At 53.5% G+C, this 21,718-nt stretch overlaps 1 protein-coding gene across 5 annotated transcripts in view; it reads left to right on the top strand.

Moving 5' to 3' along the window:
* Nucleotides 1-21,718, top strand: part of SLC22A23 (solute carrier family 22 member 23) — a 141,415-nt gene that overhangs the window by 96,529 nt on the left and 23,168 nt on the right. For 3 of the 5 annotated variants that reach the window (XR_007479481.1, XM_049715415.1, XM_012537182.3), the window contains one exon: nucleotides 8,557-8,725. The exons of 1 other annotated variant lie outside the window; for it this stretch is intronic. Coding sequence is in view for 3 of the 4 variants with exons in the window: in XM_012537182.3 (XP_012392636.3) it covers nucleotides 8,557-8,725 (169 nt within the window). In the remaining variant the exon portion in view is untranslated. Of the gene's footprint in view, nucleotides 1-8,556; nucleotides 8,726-21,718 lie in introns of those variants that run through there. One more of the 5 variants, XM_049715416.1, reaches the window with a different exon arrangement.

Raw genomic sequence — 21,718 nt, forward strand, 5'->3', positions numbered from 1 at the left:
AGACACTGTCCGCTGTGTGGTGAGTCATCGGGAAGAACCTGGGGAGATGAGGCAGGGTAGGGATGGCTGTTACGTGTGGCGTGGTCGGACAGAGCTTCCCTGACCCGGTGACACGTGGGCGGAGGGAGCGTGGGACACTCTGGGGAGGGTGTTCCAGGCACAGGGACAGACAGCAGGTGCAGCAAGGAGGCCGGTGGGTGACAGGCAGGGGAAGTGGCAGATGAGGTCCGAGGGGGAAGGGGCTGGAGAACACGTCAGGCCTCAAGTCACTGTGAAGGCCTGCGTTTGCTCTGAGCACAGTGGGAGCTCTCAGAGGTGACGTGACCTGTGAAATTACCCATTGCCTGGTGTGACTGTGGTTCCGTAGTGCTGCCTCTTCTGAATGGCCCTCCCTGGTGAATAAGAGTTCTTCTGTACAAGTACAACTCAAGGCGAAAAACAACGCGCAGTGAACGACGGAATTAGAATATCTTGCACCCCTGATGAAATCACTGATGTGGGCCTTGCCCGTCGGGGGATGTTGAAGCCAGGAGGAAGGTGTTGGTGAGCGGTCCGGATGGGAGGCTGAGACGCCACCACGTGAGTCTGTTGGTCAAGCTCAGCATCTTCCAAAGTAGGTGCCCCTCCTGGGGGGCTGCAGCAGGAAGCACGGGCCCACCGCGAGCCATTCTTACGGAAAATGTTGCACCTGAGTCCAGCTGGACCTTCAGATCTAACTTACTGTTCAGAGATTAAAAAAGCGAATGAAGGAACAAGTCAGCACCCCCCGGGAAGTAGGTGTTCAGACAAAACCAGAGCCCTCTGGCCTCTTCAGCAAGGCGGTGCCCTGGGAAAGGGATGGGGAGGGGCTTTTCTAGACTGAAGGAGACTTAGAGCCGAGCATATGAATTTCGTTTGGACCTGGTGTTTTAAACATACACCCATAAAGAGATTTGGGGGGTAATTGAATAATCAGAGCATAGACTGGAGAATAAATAACATTAAAGAATTATCATAGATTTTGTCCGATGTGATGATGGTATTGGTCTTTACGTAAGAAAATACCCTTTTTATAGAGAGACGTCTGTGGGCTTAGAAGTGAGATGACATGATTTCAAGAATTTGATTTTGGGCCTCCCTGGTGGCGCAGTGGTTGAGGGTCCGCCTGCCGATGCAGGGGACACGGGTTCGTGCCCCGGTCCGGGAGGATCCCACATGCCGCGGAGCGGCTGGGCCCGTGAGCCATGGCCGCTGAGCCTGCGCGTCCGGAGCCTGTGCTCCGCAACGGAGAGGCCACAGCAGTGAGAGGCCCGCGTACCGCAAAAAAAAAAAAAAGAGAATTTGATTTTAAATATTACAGGAAACAGTGAAAGAAAAGTGGCAGAAGAACCAAGAGGAGCAAAATATTGATCATCGCTGACCCCACACGTGGTCTCTGGGGATTCATTACACGATTCTGTCTTCTCGGTGAATGTATGAACTTTCAAAAGCTTTTAAAAATGCAGACATAAGAGAGACGGGAAGGTACGCAGAAGAGGCAAATGAGAAAAAAGGAAGACCTTGTTTAGAAAGACTAATTGCTAAGAATTCCTCCCTGTTTAGGACAAGTATGCTAAAGAGTGAAGTACATTTACCATTACCAGGTATTATACAGTAAGGATACTGTGACCTCATGTTGAGATATATTCTATTTACCATAAACCCAACCCCTGCTTTCCTGACTGCTCGTCAAGCTCATAAAACAACAACAATGTCGACAGTGCTGTTGAAGAGAAATAGAAGTTGGGTGGTCCTGCCTGCCGCCGACACCTGGGGAGCGTGTGCTGCTAATGTGAGGCAGAGTTGGAGTAACTTAGGACTGTGCTCTTGGGCCACCTTCCTCTGAGGGTTCAGACCTGCCGTCTCTGAGGACTCTGTTGGATGCATCATCTAACGATGCAGACATGATTGGTCAGTAAGTGCAATTTTGACCCATAGGATGGATGGTACCAAAGAAAGTGAGGATTGAGGAGTGTCACTCGGAACTGACGGCTGGAAACCTGTGTTCTGGACCCGAAAATCCCCCTCTCTCTGTAACTGCTCCTTCACTCAGCCTGAATGAAGGTGCCCAGCAGATGCAGAATGCAAGGATTTCAGCGGGCTTGAGGCTGCTCTGATGCTTCAGGTCCCTCCTCTCGTTGGATTTTTCCTCTCTCGCTAAATGCTGGGAGACTGAAAGTGGTATTAATGTAAATTCTTAAGTGTGTACTGCTGAACGTTAGTCACTGTTCTTGAACAGAAGCGCTTGCTAAGCGGAAACATCAGTGAGCGTTTAAATCCTTTTCCCTCATTTTGAGTACTTATAATACTCGTTTAAAAGAAACATAAGGTGATAGAAAGAATTCGTTATCTGGGGAGGACACTGGGCTCAGGGGCTCCTTCTGCGGAGCTGGGCTTTGTGGGCAGTTCTCCCCAGTAGTGCTCAGCGTGTGAACCTGTGAACCACAGTGGGCTCCCGTGTCAGACCAGCTTCTGCAGATTCACTCACCGGTCTCAGCTACCGTGACGCTCATTGATTCCATCGTAGAAATCTAAGGAAAGAGGAGCGCAGGTAAAGCCACTGAACCAGACGGGAAGAGTCCATCACGAGCTTCTTCAGGTGACAGATACCTGAGTCCCCGCTGTGTGCCAGGCACCATCCCAGGCTCTGAGGAAGGGCAGTGAGCAAAGCCGAGGAGGCCTGACCTCCAGGACCTTAGATTCCAGTGGGTGCAGCCTAGAGGCCAGACCCACCAGGGACTCCTGTTGGAGACCTGCCTGCAGCCAGGCGGGTGGAGGCACCTGGGGACGGGGGCCCTAGCTTCAGTTCCTGCTCGGTTCCCTCCTTAGCTGTGTGACCTTGGACAAGTCACGTAATCCCTCCTAGCTTTGGGGTCCTCTTGTGTGAAACGAGCATTAAAAACAGTACCTCCGGGCTTCCCTGGTAGCGCAGTGGTTGAGAGTCCGCCTGCCGATGCAGGGGACACGGGTTCGTGCCCCAGTCCGGGAAGATCCCACGTGCTGCGGAGCGGCTGGGCCCGTGAGCCATGGCCGCTGAGCCTGCGTGTCCGGAGCCTGTGCTCCACAACGGGCGAGGCCACAGCAGTGAGAGGCCTGTGTACCGCAAAAAAAAAAAAAAAAAAAAAAAAAACAGTACCTCCATCGGAGAGTTGTGCAGATTGAGTGAGTTTAATGGATGAAAAATGCCCAGCGACGTGTTTAGCCACAGTGAGGGGCGGGAGCTGTGCCTTAGCCCAGCGCTGCAGACCTGATGGGTAACCCAGCAGGTAGGGGATGTGGTTCTTCTGCATTTGAGCGTTAGATGTTTGAGTCTATGTCTGGCAGGCACTGGAATGTGAATTGTAGGAGATCTTTACGTTTCCATATTTTTTTATCTTCTTTTCTCTAAATGGAGGTGGTTTTAACCATTCCGCTGGGTTGGCAGGTCCTAAATTGAGAGGAAAAGGAAGTTTTCCACGGGGAAGGTAAGACATGGAAGCTGTTGTGATAACAGCAGCCTTTTACAGTCACGCCCTCAGATGCTATTTGAGTCTCCATGACTGGCGATTTCAGGCCACTTTTTGCTATAATAAGGAATTGCAGAATCACAGGTCTATTTTCTGGGGTTCTGGGGGCCCCGTGTCCTCAGCCGTAATTAGAGAGTGGTGTGTCCCCTTCCGGGCCAGCTTGGTGAGGGCAGGGAGCAGGGAAGAGGAGAGAGGCCAGCGGGTGTCGGGGCAGCGGCCAGTGAGCGCACTCCCCTTGCTGGGGAGGAGCCCGGGCCCGGGGGGGCGTCAGCAGCCCGGAGGCTGGGCCGGGCCAGGCTGGAGGGAGCCGGTGCCTGAGGTGGGGGGCTGCGATGCCACCCCCCTTCCATTGGGCGGGGCCCCCTTCCTCCTGCTTTGGGCAGTTTCTCCCCAGCGGCCCCTCAGCTCCTCGGCTGATGACAGAGGTTCTTGGGCGGATAGGGAGGGGCTCCGCGTGGAAGGACGTGAGCCTGGCCCAGTGGCCCCTGAGTGGCCTGTGCTGCGGCCGCGGGGCTGCGAGGGGCCCGGCGGCCCGTGGTGGGCTTGCCCCTTCGTGGGGTAGCCGAGCTGCTCGGCGGAGCCCTGGGCTTTGATGGATTTCTCACTCCCCGGCGGATCAAGAAGCATGTTTAGTTCTGGTGCTTGAACACAGTTTGGGAGAGACTGTCCTTTCCTGAGCCCGTCTCCCTCCTCCAGCGAGTTGAGTCCCCCCAACCCCTGTCCCAGGTGGGGTGACATCTGGGTCCAGCCACAGTGAGCTGGGCGGCACCCCAGGGAAACCGCAGGGGCCGGTGCTTCTCGAGAAGTCGTGGGGGCAGGAGCGGGGCTTGACATCCTGCTGGGCTCGCTGGGAGCGCGTGCTGACGCCTGCATGCAGGCTGGTTTCTTGCCAGTCCGGACTCCCCGTTTCTTTCCTGGGGACCTGGTGCAGGAGTTCGTGAGGGTGGGGGGAGGTGGGTGTGGGCCTCACAGCCCGAAGGGGAGGCGGAGGCAGCGAGAGAGGGACCGTCACCCAGAGGAGACTGTTCTTTCCACGCAGCCTCGTCAGCCTCCCCTGGAGAGCAGAGGCTACTGACGTCCAAGAATCCTGTCACAGGGGCTTGTACACATATCGTTTTGTCGGTTCCGACCGAGTTTTGCCTAAAACCCAGGATCGTTCAGGTCCCGCATGGGAGCACTTCCTTTAGTGGCGTTAGTCTCTGGGGGACGTGAGCCCACCCTGAGCCGGACCCAGACGGCCTGAGCCTGAGGTCCGTAGGGACGACAGCCTTGAACGGCGGTTGGATGTGTGTCACCTCGTGGCCGAGGAATGTTATCTGCTTTGTAGGCCAGGAAGGAGCAGCACAGAGAGGCTGAGCGACTTCACCCGACGGGAAGGGGCGGGGAAGGGGTCCCACGCCTGCCGCGCGCCCACACTGGCGCCCCAGCCTCTCCCCTGCAGGGCCCACTTCCTCCTCGTTCTATGCGGATGCTGTCAGCCAGCTGCATGTGTTCCCTCCTTACGGCCGACTGCCATCCAGAAAAACCCTGGAGACTCATTTCAGAGCAGCTGGGAGCACTTCGAGATCCCAAGAAAACGTAGGCTCCCGGAACTGCGGCAAGCACGCACAGCTTTTTAAAAATGCATTTAAGAAAGGATGAGGGTTGAGCGCTCCTGTGCACAGAGCTGGGATCAGACCTTCCTTGGGTAGAACCATCTACCTGCAGTCCCCACCCCCTCCCAGATGCGGGGACTTAGGACGTTCACCCTCTGATGTATTCCTTCCTCTCCTCACTTCAGAAAAGCTGACTTCTCATCATCCAAAAGGAGCATGTGATTAAAGGCAAACCCAAAGTGCCTGAGGTTCTTTGATAATTGCTTTTTCTTTTTTAAACATCTTTACAGCCACCTTCAGACGTAGTTGATTTCAGGCAGTTCGGAACGGATTCCTGGTGAGTCAAGGCAGAAGGGTCATTGTAAGTGTCATACCCGTGTCCTTACATCGAATGGCTGTGTTTTTCCATTGCCTCAGCAGGAATACTGAAATGCTGTAGATCTGCTGGAACGCTCTACGTTCTTCTACCCGATGAGATAAAGCAAAATCTCTGCTAGGATTCCTAGCAAAACAGAAGCCCTGGAGAGGTCGGGAAACGATTTTACTTATTCCGCTCTCATAGACGTGTGCCTGGGAGACAAAAGCATTTCTCCTGCTGTGGGTGATGCCCACGGTTTGGGAGAAGCACGGTGCGCCAGTGCCTGTCAGGGGGGCATCTGAGGCTCTTGTTAAAACGCAGGTGTGATCCTGGGGGCCTAGGTGGGGCCTGAGGCTCTGTGTGCCTAACAAGCTCCCCGGTGACGCTGATGCTTCCCGTCCAGGTAGCTGGGAGTGAGAGGATCGCTCGGGCCACTTACGGGCGAGCAAGGAGAGACCCTGTGGAAGGAGAACCACGACAAGGTCATCGTCGTCTGAGCAGTGGTCACGGGGAGGGTCGAGGGAGGAGGAGCCAGACTGTGGAACCCTCTGCCTGTCGAGGGGCGATGCTGCTTTGTCACCCACAAACCTCGCCCCGGGTTTGGGAAGTGGCCTGTGATCCCCGGTGTGACAGCACGTGGTGTAGACTGACGTGTGGGATTAGACGTCCCGAAGGGGGCCTGGGGGAACAGAACGATAGCTGCAGATATTTTCATACTTAAGAGCCAGGTGGAGAAGAGGAGAACCGCCAGCCCCGCGCAGGGCCTATCGAAACAGCGAACCCGAGGACGTGAAGCCGTTATGCTGCCTTGACGCTCCCTCTCTGAGGGGCCAAGCGCTGAATTTTCTCATCTGATCTTAACCTGTGCCGAGCCTCAGAGCATCACACTCGCCCTGGCGGATGCCGAGTTCTGGTTTCCATGGCAGCGCATCCACTGCTTGTGCTTATTTAATACGTGAAAACTAGAGCCTGCAACTGTTAGTCTTTTCTAAAAGACCCTGATCTCTTTATTATTTTTAAGAGGGGAAATGCCAGGTGGGCGGGGGGAAGGGATAGTTAGGGAGTTTGGGATCGACTATATATATTTTTTATTTTATTTTATTTTTTTTTTTTTTGCGGTACGCGGGCCTCTCACTGTTGTGGCCTCTCCCGTTGCGGAGCGCAGGCTCCGGACGCGCAGGCTCAGCGGCCATGGCTCACGGGCCCAGCCGCTCCGCGGCACGTGGGATCTTCCCGGACCAGGACACGAACCCGTGTCCCCTGCATCGGCAGGCGGACTCTCAACCGCTGCGCCACCAGGGAAGCCCGGGATCGACTATATTTAAAACGGATAACCAACAGGGGCCTACTGCATAGCACAGGGAGCTCTGCTCAGTGTTATGTGGCAGCCTGGATGGGAGGGGAGTTTGGGGGAGAATGGATACACGTATATGTATGGCTGAGTCCCTTTGCTGTCCACCTGAAACTATCACAACATTGTTAATCGGCTATACTCCAATATAAATTAAAAGTTAAAAAAAAAAAAAAGAAAGGAACGCCAGATGTGGGGTAAATACCTGAGCCCCGCTAGGAAGTGATCCTTTACGTGAACCTGGCCTGGGCGCTGAAAGGAACAGCAGCACAGTAAATGGCCAGGAGAGAACTGTTTGATCCTGTTTTCTTAATTAAATAGCAGAAGTTCTTTATGAGCGAGGCCAGGCTTCTCTGTCGCGCATGGGCAGCTGGTAGCAAGGCCAGGCTTCTCTGTCGCGCACGGGTAGCTGGGACGCTGACCTGCTTGTCTGCGGCAGGGCAGGGGTGGAGACGCGGGCGGCTGTTATTTCTTCCTTACAGATGAGCTGGTGTAGCTATTGGCTGGCGTAGTGCATGGTCCTTGTTAATGCCGATTCCCTCCTGTGGCCAGATGTAATCTGCCTGTTCCGCCCCCTCTCATCTGCTTCCCTTCTTACTGCCTTTTGACCTCTGACCTCTGCTCTGGCCTCTGGACAACCAGCAGATGGGCTGTAGCCACTGATCTACGAACAGTCTCTGGATACAGAGACGTGAGAAATATTCTCTCCTGAGGGTCTCATTCTTTTTTAAAAAATCATTTTAACTACGCTTTTTTTTAAAAAAAGTGAAAAAAAAAGCAAGCTTTAGGGAATCCTGCAAATTGTTGAGGAAGAATAGCAGACAAATTACAGGCTCTATAGGGGGAAAATACATAAAACCCAGATGTACTTTCTAGCATTGGGGACTCTTATTACAGGAACTCATGTAGTGGGTGTGCACTGGTTGTCACTTGGGTGCTACAAGTTAAGGTTTTGTGACCATCTTTTTTTGCGCAAGGTCAAATTAAGAGCATAGATTCTTGCAAACAGGAGGGACTGTGTCCTTGGCATTTATTGAAGGCAGACACCGGTGTTTTTGCAGGTATGAAGGTGAATCAGACCTGCCCCTACTGGCAGAGCCGTCATCTGAGGGGGGTGCGTGGGATGCCCAGGTCACGGGGGCAGCAGAATTCTGAGAGGGAGGGGGGGCTTGGGTGAGATCCGCCCTACGTGATCCAGTCTGCTTCATGGTTTGGCTTCTGTCTTGTTCAGAAGGTGGATTGGGTGCGACTGACCTGTCTTGGTCTCACGTGTGAGTGGGTTGCCTGGAACTCAGAGCTCGGGGAGCAGTGGGACGGAAGGAGGGGTGGTGAGGCGGGGGGAGCTGGGCTGGGCTTCCTGTGCCCTGTGCAGAGGTTGGGAGGGCCGCGTGGTCCAGCAGCAGAGACGGAAGGAAGGGCGGCAGAGGGAGCTCAGAGGCGCCGAGAGAGCAGAAGGTATGGGGGCCGCGTGTGACGCACGCGCTCTGTCTCCCCGCGAGGCAGCGTCTCCTAGTTCCTGAGCTGGCCGCTCTCCATCACAGCGTTCTTCGGCCGCGACTTGCTCTGTGACCCTGAGCAACGATCTCGCTCCCTTTGCAGGGGGAGCCTCAGCTCGTCCAGCTGCACAAACGAGCATCTCAGCCTTGACGCACCACCTTGCAGCCCTTGGCCAGATGGGAAGCGTGCTGGCCCGGCGCTCACGGCTCTCTTGTCCCTTCTGTGTTCCAGGCATAGAGCTCTGCCCCCCGGGAAAGCGGTTCCTGATCACAATGGTGGCGAGCTTCGTGGCCACGGCGGGGCAGCTCCTCATGCCCGGGCTGGCCGCCCTGTGCCGGGACTGGCAGGTGCTGCAGGCCCTCATCATCTGCCCCTTCCTGCCCATGCTGCTCTACTGGTCGTGAGTATCCTCCGTGCCACCCCCCGGGCCACCTGCGTTGCGTCCCAGGGCCGCGCCCGGGCTCGGGCCCCGCGGTCCCCAGACATCCCGCCAGTTTCAGCTTGTGGCATTTTTAATGAGGGAATTTTCCTCTCTTTTTAAAAAAATTTCCTCTTCTAAATGTTTCGTCTTGGCAAACGTTCTGACATACACAGAAGTAGACGGAGGAGTGGGGCGAGGCCTAGGCGCCCCTGCCTGGCTCCAGCCACCTACCCTCCACGGTCTGGCTGAACACACGCTTGCTGGGTGTTCGACATGACTTTTCATGACTGGGTTTGCAAAGGGCGGGGTCTCGTGTTGGGAGGGGAAATGTGTTTGGAGGTGTTCAGGAGAGATTTAGCAGAGCCACTGTCCCGTCTCCTCTGGGCTAGGGATGGGCAGACGCCGGCCCGCAGGCCAACTCTGGTCCACTGTCTGTTGCTGTAAATAAAGTTTTGTTGGAACACGGCTGTGCTCACGTGTTGCCACGTGTATCATCCGTGAGCACTCTCATGCCACGATGGCAGAGCTGAGCAGATACGACCAAGACGCTGTGGCCCTACAAAGCCGAGAACGTTTAGTCTCTGCTCCTTCGCAGAAGTTTGTCCACCCCTGCTCGGGGCGAGCCCACTAGGCCTTTTAGAACCGTGTGTAACTTTTAGTGTTTGGCTTGCTGACTTTAGAGAAAAAACAACTGAACACACTGGCCTGGCCTGGGGCTGTGACCTGGGCAACCAGATGCTTTTAGACTCCTCAGGGGATTAATGTTTAGCCAAGGTTGAAAAACACCGCTCTCGGATAGAGAGATGTTTACCCGAAAAATGAGCGCTGTACCCTTTCTGTGAAAACCTCTTTTCTTTCTTTCCTTCCCTCCCGTCCCCTTTCTGTGCCAGACTCCCCGCCGGCCCGCACTGGGTACAAGGTGCTGGAGAGGAGGTTTTACCCGCTGCACTGTGTTTCTGTTATTTAGTCACTAATGAAAACCCGATTTGGGGCCAGAAGTCAGTTGTGTCTTAGCTTTAAGTGCTTGCCCTAGCGGACACGGCTGTTAACGGGGCTTCCTTTCCTAAGGTGTGGGGGAGGGGAAGAAAGCGAGACCTTGCAGCTTAACAGGCTGGCCCCGCCCTCACCCTGGCAGCAGACCCTCCAGCAGAGAAATCACATGAGCCAGACTCACGTGTCTTTTCCTCAAGAGCCGGGTTCTCGCTCACAGTGTCCTCAGAGCCTCGGCAGTGGTGGGGAGGCTACAAGGACAGATGAGAAAAAGGCCACCTGCCAGGAAAAGCGTCCCCCACCCGAGGCTGGACGGCACCCGTTCCGCAGGAGCCCACGTGTTTGGGGACATCCTGTTCTTTCCTGCAGGGTCTTAAGAGGCAAAGAACGAAGTCGTTCCCCAAAGCAGGATGGAGTGGGCAGCCTGTCCTCATATCCCTAAGGATATGCTGCGTCCAGAGCTGGGCTTTGCTTGGTTTGGAATTTCAGGACATTTCCTTATTTAACACTTGTTTGTATCGTGTTTGTGTCAGAGGCATATGGCAAGCACTGTATTAATAGTGGATCATTCGGTCTGGGCATTTCATGGCCCCATTGTACAGATGGCAAAGCTGAGGACACCCAGCTGACCCTTGAGCCCGGAGTTGTGCTGTCTCTAGCTCTGCAGTCAGGAATCCCCCGACCCCACTCCTCTGGCTTCCTGGGCTCCACTGCGCCCAAGGGCAGTGGTGCTGTCTGCTGGCCCCTGGAGACACAGCCTCTTGGAGACTCACACACCTGTAAGGATAGGCAGCGTTGTCTCCATCACCTCCAGGCTTTGAGGCTCAGCCCAGGCTCTGCTCCCACCTGTCCCAGGTAGGAGGAAACCTGTCCAAGAGAAAAGGCAGAGGATGGTTTCCTGGAGCAGGTCTGGGGGCCTGGCCCCTGTGGGAAAGCTTTAGGGGTTTTGTTTATCTTATTTTTTTATTTTAAATTTTAAAAATATATCAAGGTTTAGTGTTAGGCAAGGTAAAAATGTTCATTTATTTAAATCCATTGTAAAGCATAAAAAATAATTCTTTGAAACACACAAATGTAAAAATATGACTCTATGGTGAAAAGGGCACCCAGGGTACTCTGATAAGTGAGAAGTGTGTGTGGACAGACAGATGGATAGCGTCTGCAGGCACCAGGCACCCCAGTATGGGGTAGACCCACTCCACCCACCCGTGTACTTGTCCCTTGTGTTATTACGTAAGGCCCCTGACGTATGTCCGGCCTGCAGTAGCGCTTGCAGAGATCAGCTACTGCTCTTACTGTTACTATATCCCCGCCTTCCCAGTGTGGAAGCCTGGGTGTATCTGGGGCCAGTCGAGGGAATCGCGGTAAGAGGTGTGTCCCACTTCTGCCTGTAGTCGTGAGTGGCTCCAGGGGCATCACTGGCTTTTAAAGGCCATTGAGGTGCCCCTTCTTTCTCGCCCCCTAATGACCACCCTTCCTCCCCTCTGCTACGGTAGAAGATTTCTTGCAGAAGGCTCTGTGGTTTGACAGGATGAACTGGCCTCTGGGGAGGGCAGTGAGCTGCAGTGGCCAGCACGACCGGCTGTTGGTGACAAAATGTTGAAAGTCACTCTTTCCTTTAAGAGCAAGTATTTATCGCATGTGCCCTGGGTGCCCGGCAGCCTGCTCGGTGCTTTGGAGCAGGCCTGAGGAACAGGTGTGTTAACAGGGCCATAAAGCAGAGCACACGACATGAAGTCCCCGGGACACAGGGTCAGGTCAGGAGCACAAAGGAGAGGGTGCAGGTGAAGGATCTTCTGGTCCACATGGAAGCTGGGAGCATCCAGACACACCAGGTAAGAGGTGACATTATCCAAATACGGACACAGCGCTGACCTCCAGCACAGGAAAGGGGGTACTGGGCAGAGACCCAGGACAGATTCACGCTGGAGTGACACAGGGCACCACAGGGCAGCTGAACCAGAAAGGGGCCCAGGGGCCTGGGTTATCCCTGCACGGGGCCCGGGGCTGAGATCTCAGGCCTCTTCTGCACTTAGAACTGAGCCCCCGGGACGAAGCCGGGCCTCAGAGCATCAGTGATAACAGATCTCTGCGCAGCACAGGGCCTCAGCTCCAAAGCTGGACAACTGCCCCGGGCCGTGGGCGGGAAGGACATCAGCGCCTTGGAGTCTGCACCACACGTGGCTACATGTTCCTTTCCAAATTCCAGCTGCTCTCCAGGGCTGACAGAAGAACCAGGGGAGCTCGCTGGAACCTCAGGGTCAGAAATGAAACCTCCGTGGGGCATCACTGGAGCCGAGACTCACGTGGAAGAGAATTCTCACCAAGGATGAGCTCACCGAGCCCAGGGGACCCATTACCACGGGCAAAAACTATACTTCAGGGAGTCTGCATCTCAGGAATTCTGCAAAACAGACCAGTCTGAAAGAGAAGTGAATTCACCTCAGATATTATGCGTAGTTACCACTTAGGCACACCACGTGCCGTTCTAGACACGACAGATTCTGGATACTGCCGTGCACGTCACCAAACCTCTGCCCACTGAGACGTACTTGGTGGGCTGATGGGGGGCCCGCAGCCCATAAATCATAAGTCAGCCAATAACATGCTTTCAGATAACCAGCACTAGGAAGAAATGGAATAAAGCAGCGGGATGCAGAGGGACAAGTGCGGTCGGCGTCTCTGAGGAAGTGACTTCTGGGCTGAGACTACGTGCCCGGTGCACGGCGGCCGCCAGGGTAAAAGCTGGCTCCGCTTGGCTTTTTGTGGAAGAGGAAGGCGGTGGCCAGTGTGGCCAGAGCCCGAGTGGCCAGTTGGGGCGGAAGATGATCTTGGACACAGAGGTGGGTCAGACGTGGGGGGCCTTGGGCGCCGGGCTTCCTCTGCCACCTGAAAACACGCCAGCGGCCGAAGCGGGGCAGGGCTGTGCCCTGGGAGCCTCGCTCTATCTGCTGTGGGAGTGGCCGCAGGGCAGGACGGGTGCTGATGCAGCGCTGGCTGCAGGTCACCTGACGGGGTCTGGTTCCAGGTCTGTTCTGCAGGTAGCCCTGGGAGGTCTCGTTTGTGGATCTGCTGGGGCACAGGTGGGTAAGAGGGCGAACGGCCCGGGCTTGGGAGGCATTTCCGGGACGTGATGGAGATGTTCCGGCCACCCTCCCGAAACGCCGGTGCGTGCCATCACCTGCCTTAGAGCATCACTGTTGGTGCCGAGTACCTGTGATAGTTCGTGAGGACGAGCACGTGCACGTCTGCTTTGGGCCTGGCATGTGCCGGGCACGGTCGCGACACCAAGGCCTCTCCCCAGGCAGCGTCTGCCAGGTGTCGGGTGCCACGTGCCCACGTGCCTGCCTGGTGGAGCAGCTCACCAAGGAGGGCAACCTCACGTGCCTCCTTCGAGGCAGGTGCACCGTCAGGTGTGGCGGTTTGAACACGTCTTAAAGTTTTCAGGACACGCTTTTCCCGAGATCAGCTGCAGGTTTCTATGTGCGAGGCTGTATCAACCTGATATTTTCGGATTAGGTACAAGCTGGTGGTTGGTGGGATTATTCCTGTTTTTAGCTGGGGAAACCAGGACATCAAAAAGCTGCACCAGAGACACAGATGTGGCAAGTCATTAAAAACTGGTTTCTGAATGTCAGTGGTTCTCAGAGTGCGGCCACCGGGCCAGCGTCACCACCACCACCACCTGGGAACCTGTTAGCAACGCCCGGGCTCAGACCCCACCCCAGGCTGACTGAGTCACAGTGTCTGCGGGTAGTTTAAGAAGCCTTCCAGGGGTGCTGGTGATGGCTCAGGTCCCAGAGGGCTGCTGTGCACCAGGCTGCCCAGTGAGAAGGAAAAGCCAGATATCTGCTTATGGGATACGGGACCTGGTCCACTTCCAATAAAGTGGAAGATGTTGTCAAGAGTGAAAGGAGATGTGGGTTGGCTGGGGTAACACACCCTTCTTAAAAGAAGCGGTTCTTGGTTCTGCAAGGACGTGACACAGTTGCCGTCCTTGAGGGTCTGTAAGATGCCACACGGGACCTAGCTGCCCAGTCCAGCCCCACCGTGAGTCATCTCAGACGGCAGACGGCAGAAGTCATAGGCATTCCTGGAACTGACAGACGAAGACGAAAAACCCTCAGTACTGAGTCCACTGATTTTTATCTGCACTGTGAGAACATAAACCCACATGCATGTATGTCTGGGAGTCTTCAGCTGTGGCCCGTGATGGAAGTTGCTGGGAGGGAAAGGTCCCACCTTGCTTACCTGTGTGTCCCTCACCCCTGCAGGGAGCCTGGGTGCGGTTTTCCTTCACATTCCCCAGACTCCCAGCCAAGTCCCTGGGTAGGACAGGGTCTCACCTGAGACTTACCTGATGTGTGTGTTGCGTGAACTGCCTCGAAGTTTCAAAACGTGTGAAGATGCTGAATTATTAACCGAGTGCTGTTGGCAGTCAGCGTGATCATGGGAAACGTTCGGGAGAACGAGAAGAAGAAAATGAACGTGGGAATAATAAGGAAGTTAGAGAAAGATCGAGCTGCGCTGGTAACATTGGAGAATAAGCAACGGTATCCATTCCTCAAATGGGAGATAAACCTTGAAACCCAGGACGTTCGACTGGGCTGACCTCGGGACTCACCGGTAGAGGAGAGACAATTAAAACCCTCGGGAAAATGCTATGTGCTAAAAGTGATCTTAATTTTAAAAATTTCAAGAAACAAGCCATTGTATTGGGTTGGCCAAAAAGTTCGTTCGGTTTTTTTCTGTTAAGATGTTATGGAAAAACCCACACGAATTTTTTGGCCAAGCCAATAAAACATTGAAGGGGCCTCATGTCAGATAAATATCCAGAAAAAAAAAAAATTACTAACAATTCCAATAGATAAGCGCTCCTATATGTTACTTGGCTCTTTTAAATAGCATCGGAAATATTCTGGCCAAAATAAGACTAATTTTTAACGTCTCTTGAGGGTTTGCTCTGAGTCAGACCCTCTGAAGGAGGTTCCACGGCGCATGGAGGAATCGAGGCACAGAGATTGGTACCAGCACTGGTCCGAGGTCAAAGCCGGTAGAGGCCACTCCAGAGCCAGCGTGAGGACGAGCATATACGTGCATCCCCGCGGCTGCCGGCCTTTGTCTCTCGCCTATACACTTGAGGGACAAAACACCTTCCTCCATCAAAAAGAGTTTTATTTCAGTACGGGGTCAAAATAACACTATGCAAACAGGCAAAACAAGGGCCGCAGGGCGCCCCGCACACCAGGAGGGAGACTGGAATCAGTTACACCAGCACCAAAGGTTAAGCCTCACAGGACGATGTTTTCCTTCCAGGAAGCGGAAGAAGTGAGAAGTGAGTCATAAAAGGCATGTAGCCTCTGGGAGCTTGAATGAATCTGCAGCAATTATTTGTACAGGTTATCAGATAGTTCATTTGGGGAGAGTTTCAGGAAACTTAGAGCAAAAAAATTTTTTTAGTCAAATCCTGTTTGTCTACAAATTATCTAGATGGGGGAAGACTAGGTAGTACTGACGAAGGCAAACATAGACATAAAAATGATAGCCCGTATGTCAGTCATAAGCATAGGATATGAGCAATTAAAAGTGAGATCAAAATGTTCTCTAAATGGGTGGCCAGAGGCAACCCCATTTTTGCCTTCTGAGTGGGCAGAGATTATGTGAAGTACTAGGAACCCCTGCAGTCAACTGGAATGTTTCCAAGTAGATGTGGAGAGAGGCGCTCCCACAGGGTCTGGCCTCCGCTCTGAAGGCCAGCGTCACTGACCCCAGAGCCACACCGTGGTCCACGCGGACCCCGTGCCTGACTCGTGCTCCAATGTTCCACTCCACTCCCCTGCCCCCCCCGGGAGGCTGGGGGTCGCTTAAGGCCAGCTTGAGGAGCTCTCAGCCTCGAGACCAGGCAGGGTTCAGGCAGCGTGCGTGGCGAGCCTGTGTGTTCAAGCGTGCACGCGCCTGTGCGTGTGGTGGGAGCAGTGAGGTCGAGCTGTTGGCCGCTGGCAGAAATTGGGGAAATGCCCGTCTGGTGACAGGTGTCTAGTGAGAGCTGCCAAGTGTTTGCCTGGCTGGCAGCTGGCAGAAGTCCATGTGGATGGACAGAGAGAGAGGGGCCAGGTTCCAGAGCCGGGTCTGAGGTCAGGGCAGGACCAGCAGGGGCCCCCCGATGGTGAGTGGCATCTGTGGCCTCAGTTATCATCCTGTCGGGACGAGACTGCAGCCGCAGGTAGGGGGAGGCTGGGCCCGTGGGGAGGGTCTGTGGAGCCCCCTGTAACCAGTTGCTGATTCAGAGGTGCCGACAAAATTCCAGTTAGAAGCAGGACCACACAAAGCCTTCTGCCCACTTATCTCCTCGAATTGCTTTTCAGCATCTCATTTTATTTTTATCATTTGCAAAAATGCCAAGTTAATTCCCCTACCGTGTCACCTTTTAAATGCCCTGTGTGCCCTACGCTGTCTTCAGCCTGATCGTTGTGCACGTGGATAAGTTAGTAAAAGAAGCAGAAGGAAGAGAGTCGAAGGAGAGAGAAAGTGGAAAAAACCAACCCAGATGAATTCCAAATGTTCCCATTTCTAGTGGGAACTGAGGAACATTTTAAATTGATCGCAGCCGTTATACACTGTTGTACATGCCGAGTTGCCTAGCCTTTAAAAGGCCAGCTCCGAAGGCATGTTAGGAGCCAGCTCCGTTCGTCCTGGCAGCACCTAGAGCAGCATTAGGATATTGGTTCAAGTGCACTGTGTGAGCAGCATGTTTTTTAACTTTCAGAAGGGGCCACGGTTACCATCAGCCCCTTGAAATAAACTAGGGAGAGAATGTTGGAGCTGGGGGGAGCCCTTGGTGTGACTCCACACACCCCACGCCCACCTCATTCTACAGATGGGGAAACAGAGGCCCGGAGGTTTAGATGACTTGCCCAAGGTCACAAAACTGGTCTATAAACCGGCCTCCTGATATAGTCCCTCCACAGTTTTCCTGTAGTGGAAGAGCTCAGGCGTGTATATCATTTTGAAAAACGAGAGATGCAGTGTTCCAAATTTATGTGACAGATAAGCTAGTGTGGTGGCCATTTAATTACGAAAGAATTCCTTGGGCTTCCCTGGTGGCGCAGTAGTTGAGAATCTGCCTGCCAATGCAGGGGACACGGGTTCGAGCCCTGGTCTGGGAAGATCCCACATGCCGTGGAGCAACTGGGCCCGTGAGCCACAATACTGAGCCTGCGCGTCTGGAGCCTGTGCTCCGCAACAAGAGAGGCCGCGATAGTGAGAGGCCCGCGCACCGCAATGAAGAGTGGCCCCCGCTCGCCACAGCTAGAGAAAGCCCTCGCACAGAAACGAAGACCCAACACAGCCAAAATAAATAAATAAATTTAAAAATTAAAAAAAAAAAAAAAATTCCTTGTTCTACAAAGATTTACAAGAAGAGTTGATTTGCCTTAGGAAGACTTTAGGGTTTAACCATCCTAAGAGCCGAATTTTCTTTAATTTCATACTTGTCCCTTCTCCCTAATTTACTAAATCTAACTCAAGTCACGAACTTGACTTTTTTTAAAGAGCTAATTCATATCCATTTGCTCTGCCCTGAACTGAAACTACTTACCTTTTTTTTTTTTTAACACCAAACAGAACTAAAGTTTAAAAAAAAAATGCAACTGAAAGCTTATCTACTGGAACCAAGTGTGTATTTTTGTAAGAGCTTTGAATCAGAAACTTAGGATATTCCCCCAACTGGTGTTTAATTTAGTTCTAGTCTCTGAATTTTTTCATTTTGAAAATCTTTACAGAATGTCATAAGTTTGATAGTTGGTAATACCCCAAAGCATTAACAGCTAGAATCACCTCTTTAAATCAAAGCACCCTTAGAACAACTGTCTAAGACTCTTTTCACACACAAGTTCAGGGAAACTTCATCTCTGCAAAGCCCTTCATGGCTGTGCTCCTCCAACTTCACTTATGTCCTTCCCTCTATGTTTTCTAACCTGTTTGATAGAAGACGCTCCCTGTAAGGCATTTATTAATTTACATGTTTTTCCCCCCGGCAGGCTGATCACGTTCAGTACACGTTTATCCCATGAGTGCAGTGATGTCACATCACCAGTACGAGAGCATACCTGTCGACAGGTGTGTCACCCAAAACTAACTACATCAGAAACACAGACAAAACAACTTGAGGGTAAAATTAATTTCAAAGAGCGTTAGCAGTTAGCCTTACTTCCTGTCCATATTTACTTTGTGAGTGAATGTTCCAGTTCGGTGATTTGAAGAGAGAGACGTACTTTGACTGTAGAGCATTGCCAAGCGCAGGTGTTACATGGGTTTGCTAGAAGGCAGCCTGCGTGGAATCGTCGTCTGTGTCAGGTCGTCCAGTAGGGTAGAAGGAATACTTGCTTTTCTTGTTAAATGTTAAGGAAAAAATATCAGCTTCACAGTATTGTGAAAGGATTGCAGTATCGCATTTTAATTTCTGATTCTTCTGAGAGACCATACAACGCTAGTAGAACAGATCCAGGAATGCAGGTCAGACGCACTTGAGACGGAGCCAGATAACAGAAAGGCAGGAAGTAAGACAAAGATGGGAAAGCAGATCAGAAGCAACACGTTACTATTAAATCATAAAGCGTCGAGGTCTGAAACGCACGTGGTGAGTCAGAGGCCTAAAGAGGGGAAGCCGGCAGGGTCCTCCTGTTGGAGTGGCTTCTGATGCTCAGCTTGGAGGAGCAACCCAAGGGCATCGATCAGAAAACAGGGAAAGGACTTCCCTGGTGGTGCAGTGGTTAGGAATCTGCCTGCCAATGCAGGGGACACGAGTTCGAGCCCTGGTCCGGGAAGATCCCACATGCCGCGGAGCAACTGAGCCCGTGCGCCACAACTACTGAGCCTGTGCTCTAGAGCCCGCGAGCCACAACTACTGAGCCCGCGCGCCTAGAGTCCATGCTCTGCAACAAGAGGAGCCACCACAATGAGAAGCCCGTGCGCCGCAACGAAGAGTAGCCCCCGCTCGCCGCAACTAGAGAAAATCCACACACAGCAAAGACCCAACGCAGCCAAAAATAAATTATTTTAAAGAAAGGTTCTTCCTTTAAAGAAAAAGAGAGAAAGGAAATGGAAAGCTTTCTCTCTTGATACAGTAACATCATTTATATTGGTACCACTGAAAAAGTAGTTCCACATAAATAAACTTTCCATATGATTCTTTAAGAATTGATACTTTATTGTAGCTATTTAGGGTGGGCATCTTTCTTTTTTTTTTTTTGCGGTACGCGGGCCTCTCACTGTTGTGGCCTCTCCCGTTGCGGAGCACAGGCTCCGGACGTGCAGGCTCAGCGGACATGGCTCACGGGCCCAGCCGCTCCGCGGCACGTGGGATCTTCCCGGACCGGGGCACGAACCCGTGTCCCCTGCATCGGCAGGCGGACTCTCAACCACTGCACCACCAGGGAAGCCCCCAGGGTGGGCATCTTTCTAAAATATTTTTTCCTGCTTTTTAAGTAGTACTGTAAGCCTGAAGTGGGAAAAGTGACGCTGCCCTAGGGATTCAAAGGCCAGGTCCCAGACCTTTGAATCAGTGCCGCCGGGCAAAGGCTAAGTGCAAATCAGAGACCCCCTCGGGCTTCAGGTTCAGATGTGTGACTCTGCCTTCTTCTGTGAGTGATTCAAGGGTTTTCATCATGTCAACAGACACGCGTGTGCTGCAGAAGTGTGATCCTGCAGCAGGGTCTGTGGTGTGGGGTGCAGTCTGGTGCCCCCGGGCAAGGTCGGGAAGCCCGTGCCTTCCCAGTTGGGCGTTTCCTGCTGCCCCTGCCCAGCCTCTCTGCCCCTCACTGCCTCCCCAACCCCCACTGCCGCCTGGGACTACCTGACCCAGGACTCGGTTGTCTGAGTGAGACCTGGGAGTTCTCCTCTGAAGAAAGCCTGGGTTTGCAGTGCGTCCTCTGTAACCTCCCTGGCGTTCAGTCAAAGCCTCTTCCTTAAATTTCTGGTTCTTGGCTTTCGTGGAATAACTGAGGCCACGGGGTTCATGGCCTGTAGATCCAGGCGGAGTTTGGAGGCGGAGTTCGGATGTTCTCGGGATGCGCTGGGAAACGAGGTGGCCCGGGTAGGACTGACCTGCCTTGGTGTCCCCAGTGCACAGGTAGGATGTGAGCGTGGCTTCCTCCCAGGATCTCGGGGTGGACACCACCATGCACACCCCCGGGGTGACGGTCTCCAGACCACCACGGGGGCAGTTGTGTGCCCATCTGGAAGGAAGGGGATTTCGGAGAGTGTAACAGGCATTTTCCACTGAAGGTAGGGGCAGTGTGACAGCAGAGGGAGCACCTTGAGATAAACGGGGCTCCAGTGGTTGGAAGGATGCGCACCCACAGGGCAGGGGTCCACTCGGGGCGGGGAGGGCAGTGAAGGGGCGCCAGGACTGGGGCAGGAGGTCGGCAGAGGGGGGCGGAGTTCTCTGGAATCTTGTAGTTTTTAAGTAGAGAAGGGGTTTATCTGTGATTTGCTTAATTAAAAAGTAACTTCGTGGTTGAAGTCTTTAAGCACAGCTTCCTCCCTGTGACTCCTGCTGCTGGGAAGGGGTGGCACCGTCCACCTGCAGCCCCGCCACCGCCCGTGGGGATGCTGACGTGTCCACCGGACGCTCACGCTTCTGCAGGGAAGTGTCTGCATCTCAGGAGAGCGATGCCCGAGGCTGACGCTCGTACCCAGTAGGTCCCGTTCTGCCTCAGGGAGTTCAGGTCTTTTCCCAAGTGAGTTAAATGAAGAGGTTTTAGGTTTCAGAATCTTCTGGATTCAGGAATTGTGAATGAGGGATCCTGGACCTTCTAGCCATCCTGAATGTATTTCGGAGGCCTTAGGACCATGTGCCTTGGGGCGAGAGGTCCATCAACCTGTGACCATCCTCAGGGAGGGGGTGGGACTTCTGCCCAGGGCTCTGCGTTTGCCGTTCCTGTGCCCCTCGCTTCCCGCCAGGGGCTCAGGACTTGAACTGGACGAGAGGAGACTTTTAGTTTTGCCCACACCCGCCCGCAGAAGCCCTGGAGCCATTGAACCCCTGGCTTCGAGGGATCACAGCCTGAAAGTCTCCCGAGTTCAAATCCAGCTCTGCCCCTTTAATAGCTACAGAATCCGGGCAACGTAGCCGAACCTGCTCTGCCTCAGTTTTCCCATCTGTGGAAGAGGGGTGATAATAGTTCTGCCCCACAGTGCGCTTGAGAGGACCAGATACTTCCAGCTTTCAAACACTCCTGTCTCTCCGCCCACTCTGCGGACCACTGCCTGTCCCCGTAGCCATCGCCCCTTCTGGCAGCAACGGCAAAGCTCCCTCCTAGAGGTGCCGCTGTGGCCTTTATGCACATTACTGTGTTCGCAGAGGGCATCCTCGAGGTCGCTCTTTCTTAGTATCCGCGCGTGAGGGTCCAGCAGACGTGGGCTCCAGCTGCCTGCGGTGCTCTTTCATTTTCGTTGAAAATGTTCGGCATTTCTGAGGCTCAGCTACACTCCTGCCAGATCTGGGCCACTGGCCAGTTTTTTCGTTTTCCTGGTGTTACTACATTATGTGCCTGTCAGCAGACATTTCGTTAAATTCCCATAATGTGGCCACGCTGCACAGTATCCAAGCTAGAACCGCCATCTCTGGGCTTTCTCATAGGCTGACAGTTCAGCGAGTTCTTTATGAATTTGCAGCAGGTTTAAATACCCAGAGGGCACCGTGGCATCTGGAAGGGCTGAGGAGGTGGCGCTGGAACAGTATCTCCCACACCCCAGTCATGGGAGCGCCGTCTCCGCACGTGGGGTTGGTTTCTTTGCTGCATCCCCCGGGGTTAAGGATGTGGGGTCCTGAGTCAGACTGCCTGGGGTCACATCCAGCTCTGCATTTCACCGCCCAGGAATCTGGAACACATCCTTGAGTGCTTTGCTTGAGTTTCCGCATTTGTGAAGTGGGGATAATGTTACAACAGGATAATGAGCTGGAAAGACGTAAATTCATGG

Source organism: Orcinus orca, chromosome 10, assembly GCF_937001465.1.
Source record: "Orcinus orca chromosome 10, mOrcOrc1.1, whole genome shotgun sequence".
NCBI lineage: Eukaryota > Metazoa > Chordata > Mammalia > Artiodactyla > Delphinidae > Orcinus > Orcinus orca.